General features: G+C 35.9%; 1 protein-coding gene across 1 annotated transcript; it reads left to right on the plus strand.

The window, feature by feature from the left end:
• The first annotated feature begins 883 nt into the window (after positions 1 to 883).
• On the plus strand, positions 884 to 2,505 carry LOC137246534 (inner nuclear membrane protein Man1-like). The gene has a single exon (XM_067777632.1). The coding sequence runs from the start codon at positions 1,063 to 1,065 to the stop codon at positions 2,473 to 2,475; it is 1,413 nt and encodes a 470-aa protein (XP_067633733.1). The 5' UTR covers positions 884 to 1,062; the 3' UTR covers positions 2,476 to 2,505.
• Positions 2,506 to 11,616: the final 9,111 nt, after the last annotated feature.

The following is an 11,616-nucleotide window of genomic DNA, read 5'->3' on the forward strand; positions in this document are numbered from 1 at the left end:
GATTGCGTTAATTTTTCTTCAAATCATTCCTTATAGTAAATGTAACCTCTCTGCTGAATTTTGTTACGATAGGTTTAACGATTTTTGATTTATGATTACTAATATTTGTAAAATTGATTTTATCACAAGTGGGCGGTGCCACGCCCATTTTAAACATTTTTTCAAAATTTTATCCAGAGTCTCAATATCAGTCCACACGTCAAATTTCAACATTCTAGGTGTATTATTTACTAAATAATTAGGTTTTTTGTGTTTTCCAAAATGTTATATACATATATAAAAAGTGGCGTGGTTATCATACGATTTTGGTCATTTTCAATAGCAATCTATTCTGGGTCCAGATAAGCTCGTGTGCCAAATTTGGTGAAGATATCTCAATATTTATTCAAGTTATTGTACGGACAGGCGGACGGACAGGACTCAATGAATTTTTTTTTCGATAGTGATGATTTTGATAAGTCTATATCTATCTCGATTCCTTTGTACAACCAGCCGTTTTCCAATCAAAGTTATAACCAAGGAAACTCACCAAGAAGAAGATGAAATCGGCTGTTGGGATAACAACACCTGGTACTGAATTCATCTTGCAACTATGTAAAATATGTCAAAGTGGAACTATCTAGAGTCAAGGCCAATTCAGTACCAGGTGTTGTTATTCCAACAGTTGATTGCTTCTTCTTGATTATTTTCCATACAACGCCTTGTACTCAAATATCTCATTTAATTGAAATCAATGAAAATTTTCCAGTCCATCGAATTTACAAAAACAAAGTACATGGAGCTTGTTTTTATGTTTGTAGGTCACCGGAACCTTGTATGGTTCCGCCATGAGTTCTTGTATCGTGGGCCAGCCTTGTATGTTCATATATGTATATATCGTGGAGTTCTCCGAGTAAACTACCTTTCTTTTTGGATCATTATGATCATGGATCATGGTCTTTCTCGTCTTATACAAATATTTTATAGTTTGAAAACATATGTACGAACACATTAAAAAAAAATATTTCAGTTAAAAAGAAAAATTTACTTTTTGTTTGGTATAAAACTATTATTGGCATAGAAATGTCTTTGGAATATTTCGACGATCTAACCGATGTTGAATTGCGCCATGAACTACTTGAATACGGGTTCCCAAATGTTCCCATCACAGAGACCAGCCGTGGCTGTTTAGTAAAAAAGCTCAAAAATCACATGAAAAATCTGAAAAGCCGAAAACAGTCGACAAAGCCTTACGTGACGGAATGCTTCAAAGAAGAGCAAGAAAACTTGGTTGCGCAAGACAAAGACTGGAGTCAGCATAGCGCAGGAAATCACCAAAAGGATGGTGCTACTAGAGCACTTGTTAATTTAGAAGAGTCTGTAGCTGCTGATATCGATACACCAAGAGTGCACCAATTAAATCACACAGCTACCGGGCCGTTACGCGAACGTAGTCGAAAGCAACGTACCCAAGAAACAAATCAGCAATTGTCCAATTTAACTGATAATAGTTCGAGAGGATTCTTCAGTACGATATGGAAAATAATGGGCTTAGAAGAAAACTGTACCAATAGTGTATGGTGGTGCCTTACATTATTTTTCTTAGCTCTCACATTTATGTACATGATTAATATGACAGATTTAACGAAGAATATTAATGAAGAAAACGCACATTATGTAATCTGTGATAGACGCAATCCAGCAGGCCCTTTGCTACGGTCACCATTTGTCTGCATCGATAAGGAGCGTCTTGAGCCGACATTGACAACTGTTCGTTATTTAATAGAAAAATTACGAATTCGTACGAAGCGTCACTATTGTTACGATCGCACGAAACCAAAAGCTATGAGTGTTATGGAGTTCATTATGACAATGTTCGAAGATGGTATTAGAGTTGATATGCGAAATATTAGGGAGGCACAGTATCTAATTACATGTAATCCGCAATGGAAAATCGATATTGTCGATTCAAAGAAAAATCCTGTAATTTTTATTGGATTGGATAAGATTGTGCCTTATCAGAATACATTTTTTGTTCTCAAAAAGCCTAGGCTACCTTTACCTTGTTTGCTCTATAATAAGGGATATCGGTTTATACATTTCGTTAGTAATGTGGCCCTTATAATGTCGGTTATTATGTTAATAGTCCTATTTTACTGCTATGTACGTCGTCGCCAAGAACAACATTTAGCCACTGTCCAGAGCTATATAGACAAAATTATTGAGGAACTACGACAACGTGCACGTAACAGCGAGAATCTGGCTGGACGTGAAGTTGTTGTGAATCATTTGCGCGATCATTTGATACCTGTAAGTGATCGAAAACGGGAATTAACATATTGGAATGAAGCTTTGAATGAAGTGGAAGAGCAAGAGAGCCGTGTGCGTTTTGACGTGACAATACGAGATGGCGAGAAGTTTCGTACAATGCGGTGGGCGGACAGTAGTGAAAAGTTGTTAGCTGAGAAATCAATGGAAATAGAGACAAATTGTTGAGTTAAAATTAAAATTGGCTTTTTGGTTGTATCAAAGGGTGGCTCAAGAACCACCACAATAAAACTACCTATAATACTTAAAATTCATGTGTGTTGTGTCCTCTGTCAGTCACTCCTTCTTCGCGAAAATGTACATAATTTTTTGCTTCACTCAAGTAAAAAATATGGAGTTCCTGTCATTCTCTATATTTTTTCAAAGCAGTTGAACCAACCCTACTACCCTTAGGAACTTTTTTCGTCTTCCAACAGGTGACAGTATCTATAAATAAATAGAAAAGTTTAAAACTTTTGCACCCATATTAAAAAGCAATCGCTTTTATTCGGATAGTGGCTAGACGTTAGTCCACCGGCGTGCAGGTCAGTTTGTGGCGGTGCAGTTCAAGTTTTCAGAACAAAAGTGTTGCTTAGCAACTAACATTTAAATTTTATTTTGTTCAACAAGTTTTCATAGTTGAGTCAGTCATTAAATATTTTTCATTGTGAAATAATAAAATACATTTATATTTAAATTTCAATAGGAAATATTTATTCTTATTTTCCTATATTGGTGACCCCGTTTAACGCGTATCTCATAAAATGCTTCGAGATGAAGATCAGCTCGTTACCCTTCGCGTAGAAAATGAGGAGCTTCAACGACAAATCGACGAATTACGCCAGCAAGCGCAGCAACAACATAACCAAAGAGGATAGATAATAAGAGACACCAGCTGACAATGTCGGGCAGAATTGCAATTTGCCAATGTACCTACTTCTTGGGTTCGGCCATTCCGTCTCTTCCTATTTTTCGTAATTTCTTGTCTCATATTTTTTGTTTCGCCTGACGAAAATTAAGTAGAGAATAAGTCAAAATGAGTGACATTGAGACATTGAGTTATTTTCTGCATTTGAGCTTTTTGAAGTTTTGTTACTTTTGTACATATGCTTACAAAATGCGATTTCATGCAAAATAGGCTGTTAATACTTTTGTACAAATGACTAGAATATGTATGCACAATTTATGTTCAATATTTATGCAATATTGAAAATTTTAATTTAAATAAATAAATTATACCATATTACAAGTTAATTAATCAGGGGGAGGTTTTACGTTTTGCCGACGGCAAATCTTAATAATGGCAACCAAAATTTACATGGTTTGAAAATGTTATTTCATGCAACATTGCAGGCACGATATTTATGCAACAAATATATAATAAATTATATAATTTGTATACAACAATATACACTTGTACATATATCAACTTTGAAATACCTAAATATGTTTATAATTTATGTCAAATATTTTAATATTCTTTTCTTTGATATTTAGTTTTGATAGATATAAAAATATTGTCAATTGAAAATAGTTCTGATCTATCAAATTATAATACTTTAAATAAAAGAACATTTCAAAAATTTCAATCAATTTCATTAATCAGGCGGAGATCTACAAGATTTGCGTTTTGCCGACGGCAAACCATATTATTATATATATATAAACCTGGACGTTTTAAATAGGTACAGCTAAAAAAAGAAGCTAATAATAATAATAATAATCTATTGCTTCTTTTTTTAGCCGGCAGCAGATTTTTGAAATCCCTCACCCATCATTAATCCACGCGCGCGATGTGCTGTACCAAAAACATCATTAACCACTTTACTGAATTTACGCAATCTAAAGTATCACATAAAAATTTGAACATAAAAAAATTAATACTTACCTAAGTTGGCAGTAGAAACTGCATTCTCCTTCAACCTTTTGTTTGACCATACGGCTTCAGGCCTAAAGGGAAGGGAACATAGAAAGTTCTCCTTCTTCTTCAGACTTGAAATTTTTAAATTATCCATCCATTTTCGTAATAGGTCGGGATCGGCCGGAAACGAAAAGAAAGTTAATCCTGGATCTGCCCTTGCATTTCTGCAGCACCCAGGAGCGGAGCACTTTCTTAATGAAGGCATTGTTCAATGTTGAAATTTATTTTATTAATTTTTTTTTGATTTTCACAATTTTCACAAGTTAATTTTTTCAATTATTTAAAATTTATTTTAAATTTGTTTGTGTATGTTTGTATAAGTATAAGTAAAAATTTGTTTGTTAATTTTTTTTGATTTTCACAATTTTCACAACTTTTTCAGATTTTGATTTGCGCAGAAATATATGCTTCTACTTAATTCGAAGTTTTCTTTATATTAAATGTTCATTGGAATTTTACCAATTTTGGCGCAATTTTCTACCGATAATTTCCATTAAGTCAGAGGTTAATAACTTTATTGCTGGAATCCAAATACATATACATTTATATAATATTGTATAGATTTTAAAAACACATATACAATATATATATAATACATATATACATTTTGGAAAAACTTATACACCTGCATAATTCCTTTTAGTTTCTTTAATCACACACAAATTCTTTTTGAAATTATATACCACGATTTCAAACTTCACTTAACACTTTACAATATTTTTCACAATTTTCTCAACTTTCTGCACAATTTTCCGAAACAATTTTTTCTAAAATGTTTATTTATATTTCCACTTTTTTGCACAATTTTCCGAAAGAAATTTTTCTAAAATTTTTGTTTATATTTCCACTTATTTGCCTTTTGAGCATAAACAACACACACTTCTCACAACACAACATAATCTTCTTTTCACTCATTTAAGCTCAAACGAACAACTTCTTCTATGACAATATTTCACTTCACTTAACTTTTTTATCCTTTTTTTACACAATTTAATCAACTTTTTACACAATTATAATCACTTTTTCTACTAATTTGCACAGAATATTTACGTGTTTTTATTCCTTCACTTTTTATCCTGTGTTTTGTTTTACATTTTCATTTACACTGACATTTCACATTCTCAATCAATTTATGTTTTAGCTCAAACACAAAACTTTTTGCACAATTTCTTGATTTGAAGCCAATATTTCACTTCACTTCACTTCACTTTTTTATATGTTTTTACACAATTATATTAAATTTTTACACTATTTATTTGCCTTTTTTATTCACTTTTTACACTATTTTAAGGCAGAAACACAATATTTACTTTACACTCACTGAATTAATTCTTCACTGCATTTTACCAAATCTTCGCGGACAGGCACAAAGAGGAATGGCCGAGCCCATGAAATGGTACATTGGCAAATTTCATACAAAACGCAGTCGGTTTTCTGAAATGGCGATATGACGCCTCTTATTATCTATCCTCTTTGATTTTGCCGCTAACTTAGTCTATCATCGCCTTCATTCCATAGTGCTGCAGTAAAACTGCCGCCTTTTTGGTCTGACAAACCAAAATTATGGTTTTCACAAGCTGATTCGCAGTTTACGTTGTCGGATATCACAAATAAGGTAACAAAGTTCCATTATGTTGTTTCGCAGCTGGACCCACGTATCGCATTGGAAATCGAGGACGTTATAGAAAATCCTCCTCTGCAGAATCAATACACATTTTTGCGCACAAAATTGATTGATCGTTTGTCTGCGTCTGAGGAACGACGAGTCTGCCAACTTATCAGTGAGGAAGAGCTCGGCGATCGCAAACCATCGCAGTTTCTCCGTCACTTACGCTCTCTCGCTGGTTCAACTATCGTGCAGGATAACCTCCTTCGTCAACTCTGGCTTAAACGTCTTCCGTCCAACGTCCAGGCCATTCTGGCGACACAATCAGAATTGCAGCTCGACAACATTGCGGAGCTTGCTGACAAGATTGTCGAAGTCTCACCGAGCACACCGACTTTCGCTGTAAATTCAGCGCTCAGCGATAAAAGTATCGAAAGCAACCTATTAAATACGATTGCTGATCTACAAAAGCAAGTAGCCAAATTGTCTGCTTTTCGTTCGTGCCCCATCATTCCCATAGTTCTTCCAACAGCTCTCGACGTCGTAGCAAATCTCAAAATCGAAGCAACTTTAACCAACAAATTTGTTGGTACCATAAAAAATTCCAGGACAAAGCGAAAAAATGTGTAAGTCCATGTAATTATTTGGAAAACGGAAAAAGCAGTCTGTGAATGCGGCATCAGACTGCTTGTCAACCAGTTGCCGTCTTATTGTCACTGATAAGATATCAAAACATCGCTTTCTCGTCGATTCCGGTTCAGACTTATGTTGCTTTCCTCGACGTCTGTTACGTGATCGTCGTTCTCCTGTCAATTACGACTTGTGTGCTGCAAATGGAAGCAAAATCAAAACATATGGTTTTCTAACCTTGTATCTCAACTTAGGACTTCGTCGTGATTTTCCATGGAGATTTGTCGTCGCTGACGTCGATCTACCAATAATTGGATCGGATTTTCTCGCTTATTATCACCTTTTACCGGATTGTCGTACAAAACGCATCGTCGACGTCACAACTGGTCTTCAAGTACACGGTTTTTCTCAGCCTTCATCGCAAAGCAGTGTTAAAGCAGTTCAGGACTCTTCGACTTTCGGTGCTCTCATTTCTCAATTTCCTGAAATTATTCGTCCACCTGGTTTACCTCGTAATATAAAACACGAGACTGTTCATCACATTCGTACAACTCCTGGACCACCGGTGACAAGCAAAGTCCGACGCTTAATCCTGAGAAATTAAATAGCTAAACAAGTATTCGACGCTATGTTACAGGCTGGTACAAGTCGTCCATCAGAGAGTTCTTGGTCATGGCCTTTACACTTGGCACTAAAAAGTGATTCAACTTGGCGCCCTTGTGGAGATTTTCGTGCATTGAATGCTCGAACTATCCCAGATCGGTATCCTGTCCGTCACATTCATGACGTCACTCACTTTTTCGATGGTTGTACAGTATTTTCGAAAATTGATCTTGTTAAAGCTTATCAACAAATTCCTGTAGCCGAAGATGACATTTCCAAAACTGCTATTATTACTCCATTTGGCCTTTTTGAATTTCCATTCATGACGTTTGGACTTCGAAACGCTGGCCAGACCTTTCAAAGGTTCATGGATGAAGTTTTGCGAAGTTTAGATTTTTGTTTCGTTTATATGGATGACATTCTCGTTTTCTCTCGTTCCAAAGAAGAGCACGAACGCCATCTTAAGATCATTTTTGAACGTCTAGCAAAATACGGATTGGTGATCAACGTCAAAAAGTGTACTTTTGGAGTTAATGAAATACCTTTAATTGGTTATATTATCTCTGCTGCTGAAATACAAGCTCCAGAAGAGCGCGTCCGGGTAATCAAGGACTTTCCATTGCCAAAAACAGCACAAGGTCTTCGACGTTTTCTTGGAATGTTAAACTTCTATCACAGATTCATTCCGCATGTTTCTGAATACGAAGCTCCATTGAATAACGCAATCAGCAACCCACTCCTGAAAGGATCTCAACCAATCAACTGGACGTTTGAACTGGAAGAAACTTTCAAAACCTGTAAAAACTGTATCTCTTCTGCTTCACTTCTGGTTCATCCTCGCATTGGTGCGCCCCTTGGTTTGTTTACAGATGCTTCGAACCATTCAGTTGGAGCATGTTTACAACAGCTTGTCGATGGCGTGTGGCAACCTCTTGCCTTCTTCTCGAAGAAAATGTCCTCAAAAGAATGCTCTTGGCCTGCTTTCTATCGTGAACTTCTTGCGATCTACGCTGTAATCCAGAACTTTCGTCATTTTTTGGAAGGACATTCATTCACGATTTACACCGATCATAAACCATTGATTTACGCTTGTCAACAAAAACGTGTAAAACTTCCACCGGTTCAACTCAGACAACTCTCATTCATTGCGGAGTTTTCAACTGATATCCAGCACATCAAAGGAGCCGATAATGTCGTTGCTGATACACTCTCACAAATTGAAGCTGTTTCTGCACCGTTGGATTACAAGTTACTGGTTGAATCTCAAGAGGAAGACGATGAACTTAAGAGAATTACCCAAGAAAATTCTTCTCTCTGCATCGAGCGTGTGCCAATTCCTGGTTCCTCACTTACTGTGTTTTGTGATACATCAACAGGAAAAGCTCGGCCTTTCATCACATCACCGTTTCGTCGTTCTGTTTTTGATCAGCTACATAACCTGAGCCATCCAGGTGCCAATGCTTCGCTCAAGCTAATCAGCGATCGTTTTGTATGACCGTCAATGAATAAAGACTGTCGAAATTGGGCTCCTGCTTGTAATGATTGTCAAAGATCAAAAATCTCACGCCATGTTCATGCTTCACTTCAAAATTTTGAAACTCCAACAAAGAGATTTTCCCATATTCACATTGATCTGATTGGTCCACTTCCACTTGCATGTTCGTTTCGATATTGCTTGACTGTCATCGATCGTTTTACTCGATGGCCTGAGGTATATCCTTTGCAGAACATAACTACAGTTAATGTGACTCATGCACTTTTTGATTCTTGGATATCTCGTTTTGGCGTTCCTGAAATTATAACCTCAGTTCATGGAGCTCAATTTTCTTCTCATCTTTTCGAAATTTTTGTTAAACAATTCGGAATTCGACATAATTTCACTACAAGTTGGCATCCTGCTGTTTAGTCGAACAATTACATCGTCACTTGAAAGCCGCAATCATGGCTCATTCCGACATTGACTGAGTTCGGGCTTTGCCTCTAGTTCTACTTGGAATTCGCTCAGCTTTTAAAGAAGATATCAAGGCTACTTCCTCTGAAATGGTTTATGGTGAGACGATTCGTTTGCCATTTGAATTTCTTTCTTCGAGTTTTGGACATAAAATTTCCGATGATACAAGCAGTTTTCTTTCAAGTTTACGTGAATTTATGTCGCGCTAACGTCCACTTCCAGCATCAAGACACCGTCAACCTGGAGTTTTTGTTTTCAAGGAACTTTCGAAATGCAGTCACGCCTTTCTCAAAGTTGGACCATTTATTAAAGCACTCCAGCCTCCATACACCGGGCCGTATGAAATAATGAATCGTGATAAAAAAACAGTCACACTCAAAATTCGAAATGAACCAATTCAAGTCTCTATTGATCATGTAAAAACCAGCTTTTGTTATTCAAGATGACATTGTTTCAACACCTATTCCTACTTCTACATCAGATCCTGTTTCAACGTCTGTACCTGCTCCTGTTCCTACAAATGCACCAGTTCCAGAATGCACGACCCGGTCTGGCAGGAAAATTCGATTTCGAGAAATTTTGGATTTGTAGCCAAATTCTCTACCAAGGGGGGTAGTGTAGCGGTGCAGTTCAAGTTTTCAGAAAAAAAGTGTTGCTTAGCAACTAACATTTAAATATTATAATGTTCAACAAGTTTTCATAGTTGAGACAGTCATTACGTATTTTTCATTGTGAAATAATAAAATACATTTATGATGTATATTGGAACGATTTTCCGTCATCCCTTGTCAAATTTGGTTTTGAGACAAACCGGTTTCGGCGTTGTGCCATCATCAGTGTCGATTTTCGTTCTCATTTATATTTAAATTTCAATAGGAAATATTTATTCTTATTTTCCTATAAGTTCTTGGCGGCAAGTCTTTCTCCCCCTACGAATGCGAGACCGAAAATATATCTGAAATCACTGAATTATTTTACCAACCCTCGCGTGGATTCCGCTGTAGTCATAATTAAGTTACCTTCCATGGCAAACTCTAGGTATGGATACTGCAACAGTTCAAAGCTTCAACTTTTAAATACTTACCTATCCAAACTAATTTCTCAATTGTTAGATAAATTAACATCAGCGTACACATAATTTGCATTAGATGCGACAAATTTTTCAAACTCTACTCATATATCGGTTAGATAACCTAAAAAACGGATTTAAGTTTATAGTGCAATAACATGATTCAATAACTAGGGGTTTGTTCTCCAATGATGACAGAGCTTTGACACTCCCAAATTTAAAAATCTGGACGGGTTGCCTTTAAAAAATAAGGAAAACGGAATAATTCAATCCACTTCAGCGAAAATTGCAGTAGAAAAGTACCTTTAATAGTGTATTAGTATTGATAATAAATTTGTAAATGCCAAGAGGTTTGGGGGTATTAATTAATTTTCAACTAAATATTTCGCGAATTGATAAAGAGTTATGTTGGTTTGGACATTATTTCAGAATTTGTTTGAAGAATGCCATACGTTAGAATTTTATCCAAAAATACACTATCTCAAAATTTGTTTCAAAAACTCCCGATTACTTAATCCAGTTACTCAATTTTGTTTTTCAAGCATTTTTGTAGACGACTGGTACATTGCATTATTTACATTTAAAAGAAAAGTTGGTTTGAAACACACATAAGCAATTTATTTCAATTTATTAACCGCGAGCAAAAAACATACCTTTCTTCCATTCTCTGGCCATTCACGACAACCATTCTCCCTGTCGGCTATTATTTGACAGGTAGGTATGGTAATGGAGGATTAGAAAGATTTTTCACTTCGCAATAGATAGGACCATGATACAAAAAATGGAGGTAGTTCCATTGAGTGTGACGTTAGCCACTTGACTTTTGCGGTGACAATGACAATTTCCCCAAAAACCAGCTACCAGATTGAAAAATGTTACGAATTTTTCTAATTTGTATGGATTTCATATTAACGAATACGACTAAATTACTTTCATAGTTATTTTAAATAAAAAAGAAAAAACAACGAGTCCCATGCCTTGGACATATTTTAATACGAAATATCTGCCTAGAAAAGAAGGTTTTTAATAAGTTTTTCAAGCTCCCGAAATTTTGTTTGGTGGAAGAAACATGGATCGAAATATGCAAAGCAAGGGAATATAGCCCGTACGTTTGCTCCGAACATTTTGACAAAACATACACGTTTGTCAATTGCTTCCTTAAAGGAGGTTCTTATAAACCGATACCGCAATTTCATGATAAATTGGCTACAGGTCCACATTTTTTATTTTTTTATTTATTGTATAATTCAAGCGTTGCGCTTTAGGAGGGAATGGTTAAACCATTTTTTAGGGAGAGGATTACCCTGTAGCTCTGCAGGTTAGCCACTAGTTATGAAAGTGTTTTTGCTCGTCACCTTGTGGCAGCCCCACCTATACACATTCTGTGCCCTTTTAGCATTGACATAGATGTGCAGACTTTGGAGGTACACTTTTTCTCAACATGCTTGAGAAATATTCACTGTAGGGGCATGATAATAGAGCCATGCTAGAATAACAGGATTTTTGGTGTATTTTTTTCTGTCTAGGGGTCAAACTGCATAAAGATATGA

Source organism: Eurosta solidaginis, chromosome 3, assembly GCF_040869045.1.
Source record: "Eurosta solidaginis isolate ZX-2024a chromosome 3, ASM4086904v1, whole genome shotgun sequence".
In the NCBI taxonomy this organism is placed as follows: domain Eukaryota; kingdom Metazoa; phylum Arthropoda; class Insecta; order Diptera; family Tephritidae; genus Eurosta; species Eurosta solidaginis.